Below are 19,767 nucleotides of genomic sequence, written 5' to 3'. Positions count from 1 at the left end.
AGAGTTTTCACTGTTAGCTGTCTGGGTCTAGGAGGTGGTGAGTGCCCCAGCCATTGGGATTATAAAGGTGCCATTTTTTGAATAAAAGCGTTTTTTTTTTCTGTCCTTCTGTGAATATATCTTAGCTATGGAGGACTCTGATACTATATTAGAAGGTTCCGCTCCTTCCGTACTGATTAATAATTCCTGTTTATATTGTGAGGAGGCCGTGGTTTGCCCGCCTGCTCAATTTTGTTCTATTTGCCTAAGTACTGTTCTAAAGTCTAGGAAGGGAGACAAGCCTGCTAATACTCATAGTGCTATTAGCCCCTCTGAGCTGTCTACCTCTCAGGAATCTGTGTCCCGAGAGATTACTACCCTTTCTACACTACCCGCTTCACATGTAGTTCCCCACGGCTCAACTAATCCTCTATCTGGAGGGGCTTTTTTTCCTGCGGACTTTACCGCGCAGTTACAATCAGCTGTGTCTGCGGCCCTGAGTGCCTTACCTCCCTCTAGCAAACGTAAGATAAAGGTTAAACATAGTTCTCCTGACCTAGAGTCATCTAAATATTTGTCGGATTTAGCTACTATGTGCCAGCTATCCAAGGATAAGTTAACCTCTGTAGTTTTAGAGGGTGAACTTTCTGAGTTGGAAACTTCAGTTTCTAAACCTTCTTCAGCGGAGGAACCCTCCTTTAGATTTAAAATTGAGCATCTGCATTTTTTATTAAAGGAGGTTCTTTCTACGCTAGAGGTTTCAGAGGCTACACTCCCTGAGGAAACTAAGATCCCTAAATTAGACAGGGTTTATGAAGACAGGAAGGTCCCTCTGACTTTTCCTGTGCCAGTTAAGATGGCGAACATTATTAGTAACGAACGGGAAAGAATAGGAACTTCTTTTTCCCCCCTTGTCTACTTTTAAAAAATGATTCCCGGTCCCTGACTCTCAATTAGATTTGTGGGGCTCCATCCCTAAGGTGGATAGCACTATTTCTACGATGGCTAAGCATACTACTATCCCTCTGGAGGATAGTTCTTCTTTTAGAGAGCCTATGGATAAGAAAATGAAAACTTTTCTGAGGAAGTTGTTTCAACATACAGGGTTTTTATTTCAACCAACGGCAACTGTAGCCGAGGTTGCTGGAGCAGCTACCTACTGGTGCGACATTGAGGTGGAGAGTCCCCTTGAGGATACTCAGGAGAGAATTAAAGTTCTCAGAATTGCTAACTCTTTCATCTGTGACGTGAATATGCAGATTATTCAGCTTAATGCAAAGGCTTCTGGCTTTGCAGTCCTAGCCCGCCAGGTTCTCTGGTTGAAGTATTGATCTGCGGATATGACTTCTAAATCCAGACTCCTTTCTCTTCATTTCAAGGGGAAGATTTTATTCGGTCCAGGGCTGGACTATAAGAAGAATAGGCCTAAGGGACAGCAAGTGTATAATTTTTGTTCCTTTCGTTCTGACAAATCACAACAGCAGCAATCCTCATCCAAGTCTGAGCAGCCCAAGAGTACTTGAAAGCCGGCTCAGTCCTGGAATAAGTCCAAACAGACTAAGAAGCATGCAGAGAACAAATCGGCATGAAGGGGCGGCCCCAGATCCAAGATCAGATCGAGTAGGGGGCAGACTGTCTCTTTTTTTCAGACACTTGGTTCCTGGATGTACAGGATCCTTAGGTCCTGAATGTTGTATCTCAGGGATACCGGATAGGATTAAAATCTCATCCATCCGCCCGCCCAGGGGCAGACTCCTACTCTCCAGACTGTCTACAAGACCAGAAAAGAGAACTGCCTTTTTAGGTTGCGTACGGGATCTAGGAGCAATTGTCCCGGTACCTACAGCAGAAAGAGGTTTGGGGTTTTATTCAAACCTTTTCGTGGTTCCAAAAAAGAGGGAACTTTTCGTCCAATTCTGAGTGTTCCCTCTTTCAAGATGGAGACAATGCGGTCAATCCTTCCTCTGGTTCAGGAAGGACAGTTTATGACCACCATAGACCTGAAGGATGCATACCTTCACGTTCCGATACACAGGGAATATTTTCAGTTCCTGAGATTTGCCTTTCTAGACCAACACTTCCAGTTCATAGCTCTTCTGTTTGGCCTAGCTACTGCTCCAAGAATATTTTCGAAGGTTCTGGGGGCTCTTCTAGACTTTGTCAGAACACAAGTTATTGCAGTAGCGCCTTACCTAGACGATATCTTGGAACAGGCACCATCTTTTCGTCTAGCGAAAGAACACTAGCGAAAGATCCCTTCTCAGTCTTCTTCGATCACATGGATGGAAGATAAACTTGAAAAAAGTGGTTACCTTGTTGCAGAGATCTGCTGATACAGGGTCCCTTCGTTCATAAAAATCTAGATTCTCTGAGGCTGACTGCATGGTGATTGAACTCTTAGTCTTAGCCAAGAGAGGGTTTTCTGAGAGTGTTATCGACACTCTGGTTCAAGCTTGTAAGCCGGTTACTCGTCAAATCTACCATAAGGTGTGGAGGACTTACTTGTACTAGTGTGAAGAGCGTGGCTTTTTCTGGCATAAGGTTTCCAGAATTTTATCTTTTCTCCAGGATGGACTAGAGAAGGGTCTATCTGCTAGTTCCATGAAGGGACAGATATCGAACCCTGTCGGTGTTACTGCACAAGAGATTGGCTAAGCTTCCGGATGTGCAGTCCTTTGTTAAGGCTCTAACTAGAATCAGACCTGTGTTTAGATCTGGGGCTCCGCCTTGGAACCTCAGTCTTGTTCTTAGTATTTTGCAGAAGGCTCCGTTTGAGCCTATGCATACTGTTGACATTAAATTGTTATCTTGGAAGGTTATTTTTTTGTTGGCTATTGCCTCTGCGTGCAGAGTTTCTGAGATTTCTGCCTTGCAATTTGATCCCCCTTATCTTGTTTTCTATGCTGATGAGGCGGTTTTACATACTAAATTAGGATTCTTTCCTAAGGTGGTGTCGGATCCGAACATTAATCAAATAATTGTTGTTACTTCTTTGTGTCCTAATCCTTCTTCAGCGAAGGAACGCTTGCTTCACAATCTAGATGTGGTTCATGCCTTGAAGGCTACTAAGGAATTCAGACAATCTTCCTCTTTGTTTGTCATCTTATACGAGGAAGCATAAGAGACAGAAGGCTACTACTACTTCCCTATCTTTCTCGTTGAGGAGTTTCATCTGCTTAGTTTATGAGACAGCATCCTGAGAGGCTAACAGCTCATTCCACTACTGTAGAGCAGTGGCTTCCTCCTGGGCTTTCAAGAATGAAGCCTCTATCGATCAGATTTGTAAGGCGGCTACCTGGTCCTCCTTACACACTTTTTCTAAATTTTACAAGTTTGATGTGTTTGCTCTGGCTGAAGCAGCTTTCGGGAGAAAATTTTTGCAGACTGTGGTGCCCTCAGAATAGGGTCTGTCTCTTTTTTGTTCCATCCCATTATTCCTTCAGTGTCCTCTGGAGCTTGGGTATAGTTTTACCAACGGTAAGGAATGAAGTCGTTGACTCTCCCTGCCTTATGGAAAGAAAACACAATTTATGCTTACTAGATAAATTCCTTTCCTTCCTGGCAGGAGTCCAAGACCCCGCCCGTAATTTATTTTTGTTGGGCGGCTCCCTTTTTATATTATTTCTTCTGGCATCTTTATACCCTGATGTTTCTCCTACTTTTCCTTGTTCCTTCGGCAGAATGACTGGTGGATAGGGGAAGTGGGCGGCATATTTAAGCCTTTGGCTGGGGTGTATTTGCCTCCTCCTGGTGGCCAAGTGTTGTATTTCCCAACAGTAAGGAATAAAGCTGTGGACTCTCCCTGGAAGGAAAGGAACTTATCTGGTACGCATAAATTATGGGGTATTTTATGCATCTTTTTATTTGTGCGTAACAGTTAACCAAAACTTTGAAGTCACGCTAATCTGACGTGCGTTAAATTAAATTGGGTTTACTTTTAATATGCATGCTACTTCTGAAGCATGCAAACACCTGCAATAAACCCCTTATCGCTTGTGCGCCACTCGTAGTCTACCCCTAAATCTCTTTTATGAAGGATTACAAAACCAGAGAAGAATAGACAGACACTAAAGCTAACACGGAAGACAAAAAAAACTCGTCTTGTTTGATTGGCTAGAACAGTGATAACACTGTCACCTGCTAAGCTCCGCCTTAACTTATTACATGCACAATGCTTAAGCTAAAGGCAGACGCATGGGTTAATTACTAGGGAATCAAGCATTTAGAAACAATATCTAGAGAAAAAGAGGATCTGTAAGTAAATATATACTACTGGCAATATGCAGGGTAAATGAGGCAACCCCAGGGCGGGATCCAGTAAAGAAATCCACTGAATCATCAATACAACTCTTTCTTGTCTATAAGGGTTTTTCACTACCCTGTAGACCCCCAAGAGCATGGACAATTTACTGTAATTATAAAACTAAATACTTGTGTATGTCATGGGTGTGCTATATAAAGGCAAAGCCTGTCAGGTGCCAGAAGTTTTGCAGTACAGGATAACACTATCTGTGCAAACGAAAATCCCTCTTAAGAGTGGCAAATGGCTACAACCAACACTGCTGCTTTTTACCTCAAATAGGTAGAAACAGAACTGAAGTGGTCAGAAAGAGGAAACATATAGTGGTACAGCAGTCCCGCAAAGTTTCTACCCAACTCGAATTTAAAAACTTTTCATTTTTGCTTTCTTACGAATAGTTTGTAACTAATGTAATCACTGCATGCGCTCAATGCAAGATGGATGACTTATATAGAATATAGAACCACATATGTCTGTTATTGTAACCCATTTCATATTAGGCTCCAGTGGGTAACTTAGTAATATGACAAAGTAATACAGTTTAGGCCTTTTGAAATGCTTTTTGTGTCATTTTGACATTTGAGGTAGGAAAATTACAGACTTGACTAAACATGAGTGTGCAACACTAAGTGCAGCAAATTATACATAATGTATGTTGCTGTCACCCTGAAGATCACTCAACATGACTGTAGATAGTGTATAATCATAGCTGAGGCATTATTCTCAAACAAAGGAAAATACACAATTTGTTTTTAACATTTCAGATTTTGCTTTGTACATTTGTACAATGATTTATAACTGATGTGTTTATGTTTAAAGGGACATTAAACACAAATTGTAAACTTCATGAATATGAACCTTCATATATAACAATAATTTTGCAATGAAAACTGCATCTTTATTTTATGAAATGAGTATATTGTTTTAGGTCTATTCTTTTTACTGATTCCCCTGTCCCCCAGAACAAAAGAACCCCTGCTAACCAATCACAAACTAATATTCAGATATAGCACAAACTCAGTTTGCTCATTTGTAGACTGGGGTAGCCTGCACTCTTGTATTCCCTTAAGGAGGTTTAACAGTGATTCAACTTAGTTACTACAGCAAAGAATGCGTTTCTTATAATGATTGTTGATGTAAAACTGATAATCCACCTTAAAAGCTTAGGGAGGGAGGGAGGGAGGGAAGGAAAAGTAAACAAAAACTTACATAAATTGCCTAAAAGTATTAACCAAAGCCTCTCTGGGAGAGAGTAAAACAAGCACAATTTTTAGATGTATTTTACAGCAAAAGGCTGCAATATAATTGTATATTGCAATAATGTTTCATTTGCAATAATGAAACATTTTATGCATTGTTGAAATGTCTACAATGGTCCTTTAATGTATGGTGCTATGCAATCAGACACCATTCATGTCATTAAAGGGATATGAAACCCAATCGCTTCTTTCATGATTCAGATAGAACATGTTTTAAGGAACTTTCTAATTTACTCCTATTATCAAATTTTCTTCATTCTCTTGGTATCTTTATTTGAAAAAGCAATAATGTAAGGAGCCAACCAATTGTTGGTTCAGCACCCTGGGTAGCACTTGCTGATTGGTGGCTACATTTAGCTATCCAATTAGCAAGCGCAACCCAGGTGTTGAACCAAAAGTGGGCCGACTTCTAAGCTTGCATTCCTGATTTTCAAATAAAGATGCCAAGAGAATGAAAAAAAAAACAATTTATGTAAGAACTTACCTGATAAATTCATTTCTTTCATATTAGCAAGAGTCCATGAGCTAGTGACGTATGGGATATACATTCCTACCAGGAGGGGCAAAGTTTCCCAAACCTTAAAATGCCTATAAATACACCCACAATTCAGTTTAACGAATAGCCAAGAAGTGGGGTGATAAGAAAGGAGTGAAAGCATAAAAAAAATAAGGAATTGGAATAATTGTGCTTTATACAAAAAAATCATAACCACCACAAAAAAGGGTGGGCCTCATGGACTCTTGCTAATATGAAAGAAATTAATTTATCAGGTAAGTTCTTACATAAATTATGTTTTCTTTCATGTAATTAGCAAGAGTCCATGAGCTAGTGACGTATGGGATAGCAGATACCCAAGATGTGGAGCTTCCACGCAAGAGTCACTATAGAGGGAGGGATAAAATAAAGAAAGCCAATTCCGCTGAAAAATTAATCCACTACCCAAATCAAAAAGTTTCAATTTTTATAATGAAAAAAAAACTGAAATTATAAGCAGTAGAATCAAACTGAAACAGCTGCCTGAAGTACCATTCTACCAAAACTACTTCTAAAGAAGAGAAAACAACAAAATGGTAGAATATAGAAAAAAGATGTAAAAGAAGACCAAGTCATTACTTTGCAAATCTGATCAACAAAAGCTTCATTATTAAAAAGCCCAGGAAGTAGAAACTTACCTAGTAGAATGAGCCGTAATCCTCCGAGACGGGAATCCACCCGACTCCAAATAAGCATGATGAATCAAAAGTTTAACCAAGATGCCAAATAAATGGCAGAAGCCTTTTGACCTTCCTAAAACCAGAAAAGATAACAAAATAGACTAGAAGTCTATCTGAAATCTGAATAGCTTCAACATAGGATTTAAAACTCTTACCATATCCAAAGAATGTAAGAATCTGACCAAAGAAGTTTAGGAAAACAATAATTCCTCCCTAATGTTGTTAGAATTTACAGCTTTAGGTACGAATTGAAATGAGGACAGCAAAAACCACCTTACCCTGATGAAAAAAACAGAAAAAGTAGATTCACAAGAAAAAACAGATAATTCAAAAACTGTTCTAGCTGAAGAGATGTCCAAAAAGAACAATACTTTCCATGAAAGTAATTAATGTCCAGAGCAAGCATATGCTCAAATAGAAGAGCCTGAAAAGCCTTCAGAACCAAATTAAGACTCCAAGGAAGAGAAATTGGCTTAATGACGGATTTGATACGAATCAAAACCTGAACAAAATGATGAATATCAGGAAGCAACACTGCCTTATTCTGATAAAAAAATCAGAAAAAGAATTTCACAAGAAAGAGCAGATAACTCAGAAACTCTTCTAGCAGAAGAGATAGCCAAAAGGAACAATACTTTCCAAGAAAGTAATTTATGTTCAGAGAATGCATAGGGTCAAACGGAGGAGCCTAAAAAGCCCTCAGCACCAAATTGAGAAAAATACTAAGAAATGTAGGTCTTCCAAACTCGATAATAAATCTTTCTAAAGACAGATTTACGAGCCTGAAACACAGTATTAATCAATAAGTCAGAGAAACCTCTATGACTAAAAATCAAACGTTCAATCTCCATCCCTTCAAATTTAATGATTTGAGATCTTGATGGGAAAATAAGCCTTAAGAAAGAAGGTCTGGTCTTAACGGAAGTGTCCAAGGTTGGCAACTGGCCATCCGAATGAGATCCGAATACCAAAACCTGAGAGGCCATGCTGGAGCCACCAGCAGTACAAACAAACACTCCATTAGAATTTTGGAAATTACTTTTGGAAAAAGAACTAGAGGCGGAAAGATGTAGGCAAAATGATAATCCCAAGGAAATATCAATGCATACACTACTTCCGCCTGAAGATCCCCGGACCTGAATAGGCCCCTGGGAAGTTCTTATTCAGATGAGATGCCAACAGATCTAATTCTGGAAACCCTTACATCTGAAAAACGAAAAACATATCTGGGTAAGAGAGACCATTCTCCCGGAAGTAAAGCTTGATTAACAGAGATAATCCGCTTCCCAAATGTCTATACCTGGGAAAAAAACCACAGAATTTAGATAGGAGCTGGATTTAGCCCAAGCTAATATCCGAGATACTTCTGTCCCAGCCTAAGGACTGATAGTCCCACCCTGATGATTGACATACACCACAGTCGTGACATTGTCTGAAAAACACTAAACGTCTCTTCTTCAAAAGAAACTAACTGAATAACAAATGGTAATCTCGCCTCCTGAGATTTCCAAACCCCTTGTGCTGACAGAGATCCTCAGACAGCCTCCCAACCAAAAAGACTCACATCTGTAAAGATCATGGCCCAGGTTGAAAGAAACGAAGAAACCTGTAGAACTAAATGATGGTGATCTTAACCATCAAAACAAGATAGTTAAACATTAGGATCTGAAGATTTAGAATATAAAATCTTAGAATCCCTGCACTATTATCCAGCATAAAAACTGGAAAGGATTTCTATGAAAATGAGCAAGGGAATTAAATCCAACGCTGCAGTCATAAAACCTAAAACTTCCATGCATATATAGCAACTGAAGGAAATAATAGAGACTGAAGGTACCGACAGACGGAACCCAAAATTGTCACTTGTCTGTTTAGAGACAAAGACAGTGATCCAAACTATCTGGAAACCTAAAAAAGGTGACCCTTGTGTGAGGAATCAAGAGCTTTTGAAAAAAAGATCCTCTAACTATGTCCTGAAAGAACAAAGTTGAATCATATGAGATTCCACAGCCTCAGAAAATAATCTGAATGAAAACAGAAAAAGATATGCATCTATTGTATCTAATGAAAACAAATAATGCCATCACTGACCAACAAAAGGCAGAATAGACCATATAAATACCAATCTAAAAGATGATACATTTATATAACAAAAAGATTTTCTATCTTTGGAACAATGAACAGTTTTGAATAAAACCCCAAAACCCAGTTCCTAAAAATGGAACTGGAAGAAATACCCCAGAAGATTCCAGGTCTGAGCAGCACTTGAGCCCCAACGGGTGATCAGCCGCGCTTCAACATCATCCCAATACACATGCGTCAAAAATGACGTTACAGAATACAACTTCCGGCGTCAACTACGGCGCCGGAAATGACAAAAATTTTTGCGCCAAAAAGTCTGCGCCAAGAATGACGCAATAAAAAGAAACATTTTCCCCCTCCTGGTAGGAATGTATATCCCATACGTCACTAGCTCATGGACTCTTGCTAATTACATGAAAGAAATGATAATAGGATTAAATTAGAAAGTTGCCTAAAATTGGTGCTCTATCTGAATCATAAAAATAAAAAATGTGGGGTTTATATCACTTTAAATAAACCATGAAAGGTAGTTTATGGCCTATAATCATGTAAGTCAAATGTAAGAATTTTGCCACAAAAAGTGAACACTTGAGAGAAGTAAGCAGCAGATAATACATCCGTGTTACTGAACACCAGAATTAGGTGCCTAGTTTGGTAACACTGTTTGAGTGGTTAGCAAGCAATGGAACAAAAATGCCATGTTTGTTTTGCCGAACACAAACTACCTTCTGCAGTAGCCTGACCTTCCTAAACATTCCAATTAGCTAAAACAAACCAGCAGTCACATGACTTCACTGCAGCGGCACAACAACTAACACAATGTAGGTATTTTGGCAAGAAAGGTAAAGAATAACTTGTTTAAACAACAAATACTACCTATTTAAAAAAAAGTATGTATCTTTCTCAAGGTATCACCTCTGTAAAACTAAAGATACAATCATCAATTGCTTTTAAATAATTATTGTATATGCCTGGTTAGATCACTTATTTGTATCCTGGTGTGCAAATCTATCTGCAGTTATTGAAAGTATCCGGCATGTTCATATTGTCAATCCGCATTTTTACTGTGCAGAACCAAAAGATGTCATTTGTATCAGCTATGCAGAAGGGATTTATAGGGTGAAGCATGACACTTGCATGTTCAGGTGTAGCTGGGCGTAGAGCGCATGTTTCAGACAAAGTCATCAAAAGACAACAAGGGTTAAAAACCTTTTTTATTGTTTTAAAACCACCCACTGCAGGTCTACATACAATTATGTATTCCATAAAGTTTTTTTTCAGTGACGGAGAGGTCTGGCTGATCTGCATGAAATGTTCTATATTTACTCATGAAAGCAAAAATGTACAAAATAAGCAACAGAGAATTAACCTATTGGGTGCCAGTGAGGGTTGCAATGCATTTCAAGGAAATGTGTTGCAGCTTTGAATGGCAGTCTAGGGGTTAAGAGAGATTTGTGGAAACCAGACAAGAAGTGAAAAGTGAAAAATGAACTATTTTTCTATTCTGTGTTTTGTATTAAATGTATAAATGGTTTCACTCATTGTATTAAAATAAATAATTTAAAAACAAAATGTCTATAAGAGTATGTGTATGTTTCTTAAAGGATTACTGTTTTTCCCTTTTTTCGTTACACACTAGTCACATATTTTGGTTAATGATTATCTATTAAAAGCTACTAACCTATATTTTTTTAAAAACGAAGCTTACAAACCTTATATTTTTAATAAATATTACCCGGCCATGACGTCACCTTTTCCAGCCCACCGTTTTCGGCATTGTCTGTATATGAAAACATTGACCAATTACATATCGATCCTATGCATATAATTAGCACCATAACCCTTCCTAAAAAGCCTGCGCATCAATTCGGCTAAATCGCGCATATGCATTGCTAATCCTAGAAGCCGAAGTTACAGATGGTGACGTTGGATGTGACGCTGCGCTAACTCGCGCATGCGCAGTACTTACCAAAGACGCCATGTTTCAACTGCAGTTGTCAGCACGGATTGCGAAACCGTAACGGCTGATTTAGAAGTAGGTTTGGAAAAAATCAATATTTCCAATATCAATATTTTATAAACGGAACATATTTGGTAAAGAATGTATTTTAGAAAAAGATATATTTATATGTAAATTACCATTGTATTGTGATTTCATTTCTGACTACAGTGTCCCTTTAACATTTATAAGGGACATGAAAATCCAGACTAAACTTGGTTATGAACTCACAGTGATATCGCTCATATAACCTGCTGAGGAAGCCAACTCGAAACATTGTCTAGGTTAAAGAAGGAAATATCACAGTGTACTAAAAGGCCCTCCTCTAAACCTTCATATAGGGTACTTTGGATTCTGTGCAGGGGGTAAAATAAGTCACCTGGATAAAAAAATATCTAAAAATGTTAAAAATATGTGTGTAATGCAGTCAACAAGCAAACGCAGAAAACTGCACAAAATATACTAATGCACAGAAAAACTTAATAAGATTTTTATTTAAATATATCAGGAAACTATAACTGACCAAGAGAAGTCATGTGATCAATCAAATGATAGTGAGACGGAAGTTATCGGCTTAAGAGAAGTCCACTTGAAGAATTCTAGTGGGTGGAATTTCCAGTTCTGTGTTTATCTAAACAAAAAAAAAATGATAATGTTGAAAAAAAAGAATGTTTCTCTTTACAATTGTGAGTAAAAGCCTGAAAATAAAAAATACAAATTAATGCCAAAAATGCAATTATTTTATCCACATTTTATATTCTTCCTGTTAGTTGTTAATATCTAAATGAAATGAACTCTATACTCCATAACTCAGGGTCCCTGCTCAGTGAAGTGGCCCTTACCCGGGAGTTGAGGTACTGTTGCAGCAGCATGCGCAGCTCTGTGTTTTGCTGTCTCAGGCTTCCGGTCTCTGCGATCAGCTGGGATCGGTTGGTGAGGACATCACTACGAGCAACAAAAACAAATGCTCTTACATTTATATAAAGCCCTAGCAGTTTACATTGATTTACATGCGAACAAAGGCTGGAAAGAGCTAAAAACATAATTTATGCTTACCTGATAAATTTATTTCTCTTGTGGTGTATCCAGTCCATGGATCATCCATTACTTGTGGGATATTCTCCTTCCCAACAGGAAGTTGCAAGAGGATCACCCACAGCAGAGCTGCTATATAGCTCCTCCCCTCACTGCCATATCCAGTAATTCGACCGAAACAAGACGAGAAAGGAGAAACCATAGGGTGCAGTGGTGACTGTAGTTTAATTAAAATTTAGACCTGCCTTAAAAGGACAGGGCGGGCCGTGGACTGGATACACTACAAGAGAAATAAATGTATCAGGTAAGCATAAATTATGTTTTCTCTTGTTAAGTGTATCCAGTCCACGGATCATCCATTACTTGTGGGATACCAATACCAAAGCTAAAGTACACGGATGATGGGAGGGACAAGGCAGGAACTTAAATGGAAGGAACCACTGCCTGTAGAACCTTTCTCCCAAAAACAGCCTCCGGAGAAGCAAAAGTGTCAAATTTGTAAAATTTTGAAAAGGTGTGAAGCGAAGACCAAGTCGCAGCCTTGCAAATCTGTTCAACAGAGGCCTCATTTTTAAAGGCCCAGGTGGAAGCCACAGCTCTAGTAGAATGAGCTGTAATCCTTTCAGGGGGCTGCTGTCCAGCAGTCTCATAGGCTAAGCGTATTATGCTCTGAAGCCAAAAGGAGAGAGAGGTTGCCGAAGCTTTTTGACCTCTCCTCTGTCCAGAGTAAACGACAAACAGGGCAGATGTTTGACGAAAATCTTTAGTACCCTGTAAGTAAAACTTCAAGGCACGGACTACGTCCAGATTATGCAAAAGACGTTCCTTCTTTGAAGAAGGATTAGGACACAATGATGGAACAACAATCTCTTGATTGATATTCCTGTTAGAAACCACCTTAGGTAAAAACCCAGGTTTGGTATGCAGAACTACCTTGTCTGAATGAAAAATCAGATAAGGAGAATCACAATGTAAGGCAGATAACTCAGAGACTCTTCGAGCCGAGGAAATAGCCATCAAAAACAGAACTTTCCAAGATAAAAGTTTAATATCAATGGAATGAAGGGGTTCAAACGGAACTCCCTGAAGAACTTTAAGAACCAAGTTTAAGCTCCACGGGGGAGCAACAGTTTTAAACACAGGCTTAATCCTAACCAAAGCCTGACAAAATGCCTGGACGTCTGGAACTTCTGCCAGACGCTTGTGCAAAAGAATAGACAGAGCAGAGATCTGTCCTTTTAAAGAACTAGCTGATGAGCCTTTGTCCAAACCCTCTTGGAGAAAGGACAATATCCTAGGAATCCTAACCTTACTCCATGAGTAACTCTTGGATTCACACCAATAAAGATATTAACGCCATATCTTATGGTAGATTTTCCTGGTGACAGGCTTCCGAGCCTGTATTAAGGTATCAATGACTGACTCGGAGAAGCCACGCCTTGATAGAATCAAGCGTTCAATCTCCATGCAGTCAGTCTCAGAGAAATTAGATTTGGATGATTGAAAGGACCTTGTATTAGAAGGTCCTGCCTCAGAGGCAGAGTCCATGGTGGAAGAGATGACATGTCCACTAGGTCTGCATACCAGGTCCTGCGTGGCCACGCAGGTGCTATCAGAATCACCGATGCTCTCTCCTGTTTGATTTTGGCAATCAGTCGAGGGAGCAGAGGAAACGGTGGAAACACATAGGCCAGGTTGAAGAACCAAGGAGCTGCTAGAGCATCTATCAGCGTTGCTCCCGGGTCCCTGGACCTGGATCTGTAACAAGGAAGCTTGGCGTTCTGGCGAGACGCCATGAGATACAGTTCTGGTTTGCCCCAACGATGGACCAGTTGAGCAAACACCTCCGGATGGAGTTCCCACTCCCCCGGATGAAAAGTCTGACGACTTAGAAAATCCACCTCCCAGTTCTCTACGCCTGGGATGTGGATCGCTGACAGGTGGCAAGAGTGAGACTCTGCCCAGCGAATTATCTTTGAGACTTCTAACATCGCTAGGGAACTCCTGGTTCCCCCTTGATGGTTGATGTAAGCCACAGTCGTGATGTTGTCCGACTGAAATCTGATGAACCTCAGTGTTGCTAACTGAGGCCAAGCTAGAAGAGCATTGAATATTGCTCTTAACTCCAGAATATTTATTGGGAGGAGTTTCTCCTCCTGAGTTCACGATCCCTGAGCCTTCAGGGAGTTCCAGACTGCGCCCCAACCTAGAAGGCTGGCATCTGTTGTTACAATCGTCCAATCTGGCCTGTGAAAGGTCATACCCTTGGACAGATGGACCCGAGAAAGCCACCAGAGAAGAGAATCTCTGGTCTCTTGATCCAGATTTAGTAGAGGGGACAAATCTGAGTAATCCCCATTCCACTGACTTAGCATGCATAATTGCAGCGGTCTGAGATGCAGGCGCGCAAATGGCACTATGTCCATTGCCGCTACCATTAAGCCGATTATTTCCATGCACTGAGCCACTGACTGGCGTGGAATGGAATGAAGGACACGGCAAGCATTTAGAAGTTTTGATAACCTGGACTCCGTCAGGTAAATTTTCATCTCTACAGAATCTATAAGAGTCCCTATGAAGGAGACTCTTGTGAGTGGTGATAGAGAACTCTTTTCCATGTTCACTTTCCACCCATGCGACCTCAGAAATGCCAGAACTATCTCTGTATGAGACTTGGCAATTTGAAAGCTTGACGCCTGTATCAGGATGTCGTCTAGATACGGAGCCACCACTATGCCTCGCGGTCTTAGAACCGCCAGAAGTGAGCCCAGAACCTTTGTAAAAATTCTCGGGGCAGTGGCCAACCCGAAGGGAAGAGCTACAAATTGGTAATGCCTGACTAGAAAGGCAAACCTTAGGAACCGATGATGATCTTTGTGAATCGGTATGTGAAGGTAGGCATCCTTTAAGTCCACTGTGGTCATGTACTGACCCTCTTGGATCATGGGTAGGATGGTCCGAATAGTTTCCATTTGGAATGATGGAACTCTGAGGAATTTGTTTAAGATCTTTAGATCCAAGATTGGTCTGGAGGTTCCCTCTTTCTTGGGAACCACAAACAGATTTGAATAAAATCCCTGTCCCTGTTCCGTCCGCGGAACTGGATGGATCACTCCCATTACTAGGAGGTCTTGCACACAGCTTAGGAATGCCTCTTTCTTTATCTGGTTTGCTGATAACCTTGAAAGATAAAATCTCCCTTGTGGAGGAGAAGCTTTGAAGTCCAGAAGATATCCCTGAGATATGATCTCCAACGCCCAGGGATCCTGAACATCTCTTGCACACGCCTGGGCGAAGAGAGAAAGTCTGCCCCCCACTAGATCCATTTCCGGATAGGGGGCCGTTCCTTCATGCTGTCTTGGGGGCAGCAGCAGGCTTTCTGGTTAGGTTTCCAGGCCTGTCTGGAATGAGCAACAGTTCCCTCTTGTTTTGAAGCGGAGGAAACTGATGCTGCTCCTGCCTTGAAATTTCGAAAGGCACGAAAATTAGACTGTTTGGCCTTTGATTTGGCCCTGTCCTGAGGAAGGGTATGACCCTTGCCTCCAGTAATGTCAGCAATAATTTCCTTCAAGCCAGGCCCGAATAAGGTCTGCCCCTTGAAAGGAATGTTGAGTAATTTAGACTTTGAAGTCACGTCAGCTGACCAGGATTTAAGCCATAGCGCCCTACGCGCCTGGATGGCGAATCCGGAATTCTTAGCCGTTAGCTTAGTCAAATGAACAATGGCATCAGAAACAAATGAGTTAGCTAGCTTAAGCGTTCTAAGCTTGTCAAGAATTTCATTCAATGGAGCTGTCTGGATGGTCTCTTCCAGGGCCTCAAACCAGAATGCCGCCGCAGCAGTGACAGGCGCAATGCATGCAAGGGGCTGTAAAATAAAACCTTGTTGAATAAACATTTTCTTAAGGTAACCCTCCAATTTTTTATCCATTGGATCTGAAAAAGCACAACTGTCCTCAACCGGGATAGTGGTACGCTTTGCTAAAGTAGAAACTGCTCCCTCCACCTTAGGGACCGTCTGCCATAATTCCTGTGTAGTGGCGTCTATTGGAAACATTTTTCTAAATATAGGAGGTGGGGAAAAGGGCACACCGGGTCTATCCCACTCCTTGCTAATAATTTCTGTAAGCCTTTTAGGTATAGGAAAAACGTCAGTACACACCGACACCGCATAGTATCTATCCAGCCTACACAATTTCTCTGGAATTGCAACTGTGTTACAGTCATTCAGAGCAGCTAATACCTCCCCAAGCAATACACGGAGGTTCTCAAGCTTAAATTTAAAATTAGAAATCTCTGAATCAGGTTTCCCCGAGTCAGAGATGTCACCCACAGACTGAAGCTCTCCGTCCTCATGTTCTGCATATTGTGACGCAGTATCAGACATGGCTCTAACAGCATTTGCGCGCTCTGTATCTCTCCTAACCCCAGAGCTATCGCGCTTGCCTCTTAATTCAGGCAATCTAGATAATACCTCTGACAGGGTATTATTCATGATTGCAGCCATGTCCTGCAAGGTAATCGCTATGGGCGTCCCTGATGTAATTGGCGCCATATTAGCGTGCGTCCCCTGAGCGGGAGGCGAAGGGTCTGACACGTGGGGAGAGTTAGTCGGCATAACTTCCCCCTCGACAGAACCCTCTGGTGATAATTCTTTTATAGATAAAGACTGATCTTTACTGTTTAAGGTGAAATCAATACATTTAGTACACATTCTCCTATGGGGCTCCACCATGGCTTTCAAACATAATGAACAAGTAGGTTCCTCTGTGTCAGACATGTTTAAACAGACTAGCAATGAGACTAGCAAGCTTGGAAAACACTTTAAAACAAGTTTACAAGCAATATAAAAAACTTTACTGCGCCTTTAAGAAACACAAATTTTCCCAAATTTTGAAATAACAGTGAAAAAATGCAGTTACACTAACGAAATTTTTACAGTGTATGTAATAAGTTAGCAGAGCATTGCACCCACTTGCAAATGGATGATTAACCCCTTAATACCAAAAACGGAATAACAAATGACAAAAACGTTTTTTAAACAGTCACAACAACTGCCATAGATCTACTGTGGCTTTTTACCTCCCTCAATACGACTTTTGAAGCCTTTTGAGCCCTTCAGAGAAGTCCTGGATCATGCAGGAAGAAGCTGGATGTCTGTGTCTGTAATTTTTGCTGTGCAAAAAAACGCCAAAATAGGCCCCTCCCACTCATATTACAACAGTGGGAAGCCTCAGGGAACTGTTTCTAGGCAAAATTCAAGCCAGCCATGTGGAAAAAAACTAGGCCCCAATAAGTTTTATAACCAAACATATGTAAAAAACGATTAAACATGCCAGCAAACATTTTAAAATACACTTTTATAAGAGTATGTATCTCTATTAATAAGCCTGATACCAGTCGCTATCACTGCATTTAAGGCTTTACTTACATTACTTCGGTATCAGCAGCATTTTCTAGCAAATTCCATCCCTAGAAAAATATTTTAACTGCACATACCTTATTGCAGGAAAACCTGCACGCTATTCCCCCTCTGAAGTTACCTCACTCCTCAGAATATGTGAGAACAGCAAAGGATCTTAGTTACTTCTGCTAAGATCATAGAAAACGCAGGCAGATTCTTCTTCTAAATACTGCCTGAGATAAACAGTACACTCCGGTACCATTTAAAAATAACAAACTTTTGATTGAAGAAATAAACTAAGTATAAAACACCACAGTCCTCTTACGACCTCCATCTTAGTTGAGAGTTGCAAGAGAATGACTGGATATGGCAGTGAGGGGAGGAGCTATATAGCAGCTCTGCTGTGGGTGATCCTCTTGCAACTTCCTGTTGGGAAGGAGAATATCCCACAAGTAATGGATGATCCGTGGACTGGATACACTTAACAAGAGAAATAGAGGTTTCTGATATGCATCAATTAACTATATCAGACTTCCTACTAGCTCTCCAGGTGGGTTTGGTTAACGGACATTCGGTTAACGGACATTCACCTCAAAAGTGTAAACTTACTGGTACTTTGCCAAGGCAGATTCCAGGGCATCCCACACCTTCAGACGGGACTCGGGAATAACGTGTGCAAAGGCCGCCCAGTACGCAGAATCTTCGCTGCTGTCACGCTCCTCCAGTGCAGACAGTTTTGAGTGAGCAAGCTTCTCCCTGGTAAGTCAGCAGGCAAATGTATTTAATTCAACAGATTTCAATAAATAATGTGAAATTAAATTTGCAAGTTGTGTTGACATTATTGATTGTGGGTGATTAAATAGTTAACGTTACAGACGGATGGTTGCAGGCTTTCCTGGTTTAAGATTTAACACAAGTAAATAAAAAAAATACCCTGGCACACTCTGGGATAGATTACAAGTGGACCGATTTTTATTGCTCTTCAGTACTATCTGCCATGTTAGCGCTGGTGTTACAAGTTTAAAGTAAAAAGTTAGAGTCTTTAGTTAGAGCTAAAGTAAAAAATTAGAGTCTTTAGTTAGAGCTAAAGACTCTGCCTTGCTAACTTCTGGAGTTCTGTTATCACGACCACGCTAAGTCCCTTTCCCCATAGACTTCAATACTTGTTTTTTTCTAGCGCTCTCACACTAACCCGAAGTTGTTCTAGACAAATTGTGCTAAAGCCGAAGGTGCATTTGGAATACTTAAAATTCCAATGTTCTTTACTTAGAAGAAAATATTTTTATTTTTAATTTTTCTAAATTTGTAAAATATATATCTATATGAATATATGCAACAGTTGTAATTATGGAGAAAGATCAAAGGAAACTTGTCCTAAAAAAATGTTTATTATTCAAGTATCCGTCCTTTTATCAAGAAAATGATTGAGATGCAGATTAAAAGGAACTTTGCACTGTAAAAAGTGCTCCGCTATAACCTGTTCCCAATGATTCATTTTACCTGCTGGAGAGTATTAAATTGTTAACAAATAACTACTTTATCTATTTTGCCATTTGAAATAGCTTCCTTTGTCTATTGAAACTGCCACCAATATTATACATTTTAATACTGTAGTATTGACTATAGCAAAGCTATTTAAGGAAGAGGCATCTGAAAAATATTTTATCACTCACAACCCTCCAATGGTACAGTCAGATGCACTTTTGTACAACAATGTTACATAAAGTTATTTTTTATATTTAAACCTTTGTCTGCGGAAGTCCATTGCGAAAGCTTTGAGAGCGTGCAGAACGTCATTGGGGTGGATAAGGTCACTTGTAGGAGTTGCTGGAGGACAGTTATTTTCAGTACTGCCATCACTGGTGTGATCGTGTGCATTCGTTTCTTCATCCTTAAACAAATCACATAAGGAGATATGTGCTAATAAAATCAGTTGGTGTTCCTTGTGGGCGTGTCCAGTCCATTTCTTGCACTGTGAGTGCTACAGACAGGGCTTAGAAAATGTGTTCAATGCTCTAGATTGTTTGTCACATTCACAGCAACAGTTTAACCCTTTGATTTTACCTTAATATGCTCTTTAAGACATTTTTAGCATTAACACATGATGTCACTTGTTATTTAAAAGGGAACAGATATAAAGTAGGGAGAGTCCTGAGCTAGGCTACTAAGAGCATGGAAGTGATGTGTCTTTACAAATCACTCAGAGGGAGAGGTTCCAGGGCCAGAAGGGTATTTTATCACAGACCAAGGGTAATTCTCTAGGCTTCATGGCACTAAGTGTTTGTTGAGACAAACTACATTAAAGGGACATAATACTCATATGCTAAATCACTTGAAACTGATGCAGTATAACTGTAAAAAGCTGACAGGAAAATATCACCTGAGCATCTCTATGTAAAAAAGGAAGATATTTTACCTCACAATCTCCTCAGCTCAGCAGAGTAAGTTCTGTGTAAAAAGTTATACTCAGCTGCTGTCCAGCTGAAGGTAAAAA

The 19,767-nt window shown here is 40.2% G+C and overlaps 1 protein-coding gene across 1 annotated transcript in view; it reads right to left on the bottom strand.

Annotated features, from left to right (window-relative positions):
* Positions 1-11,391: 11,391 nt before the first annotated feature.
* Positions 11,392-19,767, bottom strand: part of DRC1 (dynein regulatory complex subunit 1) — a 153,818-nt gene continuing 145,442 nt past the window's right edge. The window contains exons 15-18 of the mRNA XM_053709493.1: positions 19,019-19,164; positions 17,883-18,029; positions 11,677-11,779; positions 11,392-11,465 (exon numbers count right to left, since the gene is read on the bottom strand). Coding sequence (XP_053565468.1) covers positions 11,409-11,465; positions 11,677-11,779; positions 17,883-18,029; positions 19,019-19,164 — 453 coding nt within the window. The 3' untranslated portion in view covers positions 11,392-11,408. The remainder of the gene's footprint in view (positions 11,466-11,676; positions 11,780-17,882; positions 18,030-19,018; positions 19,165-19,767) is intronic.

This window comes from Bombina bombina, chromosome 4 (genome assembly GCF_027579735.1).
Source record: "Bombina bombina isolate aBomBom1 chromosome 4, aBomBom1.pri, whole genome shotgun sequence".
Taxonomy (NCBI): Eukaryota; Metazoa; Chordata; class Amphibia; order Anura; family Bombinatoridae; genus Bombina; species Bombina bombina.
Note: the sequence above shows the minus strand (reverse complement) of the source record. Positions and strands in the feature narration are given on the sequence as shown.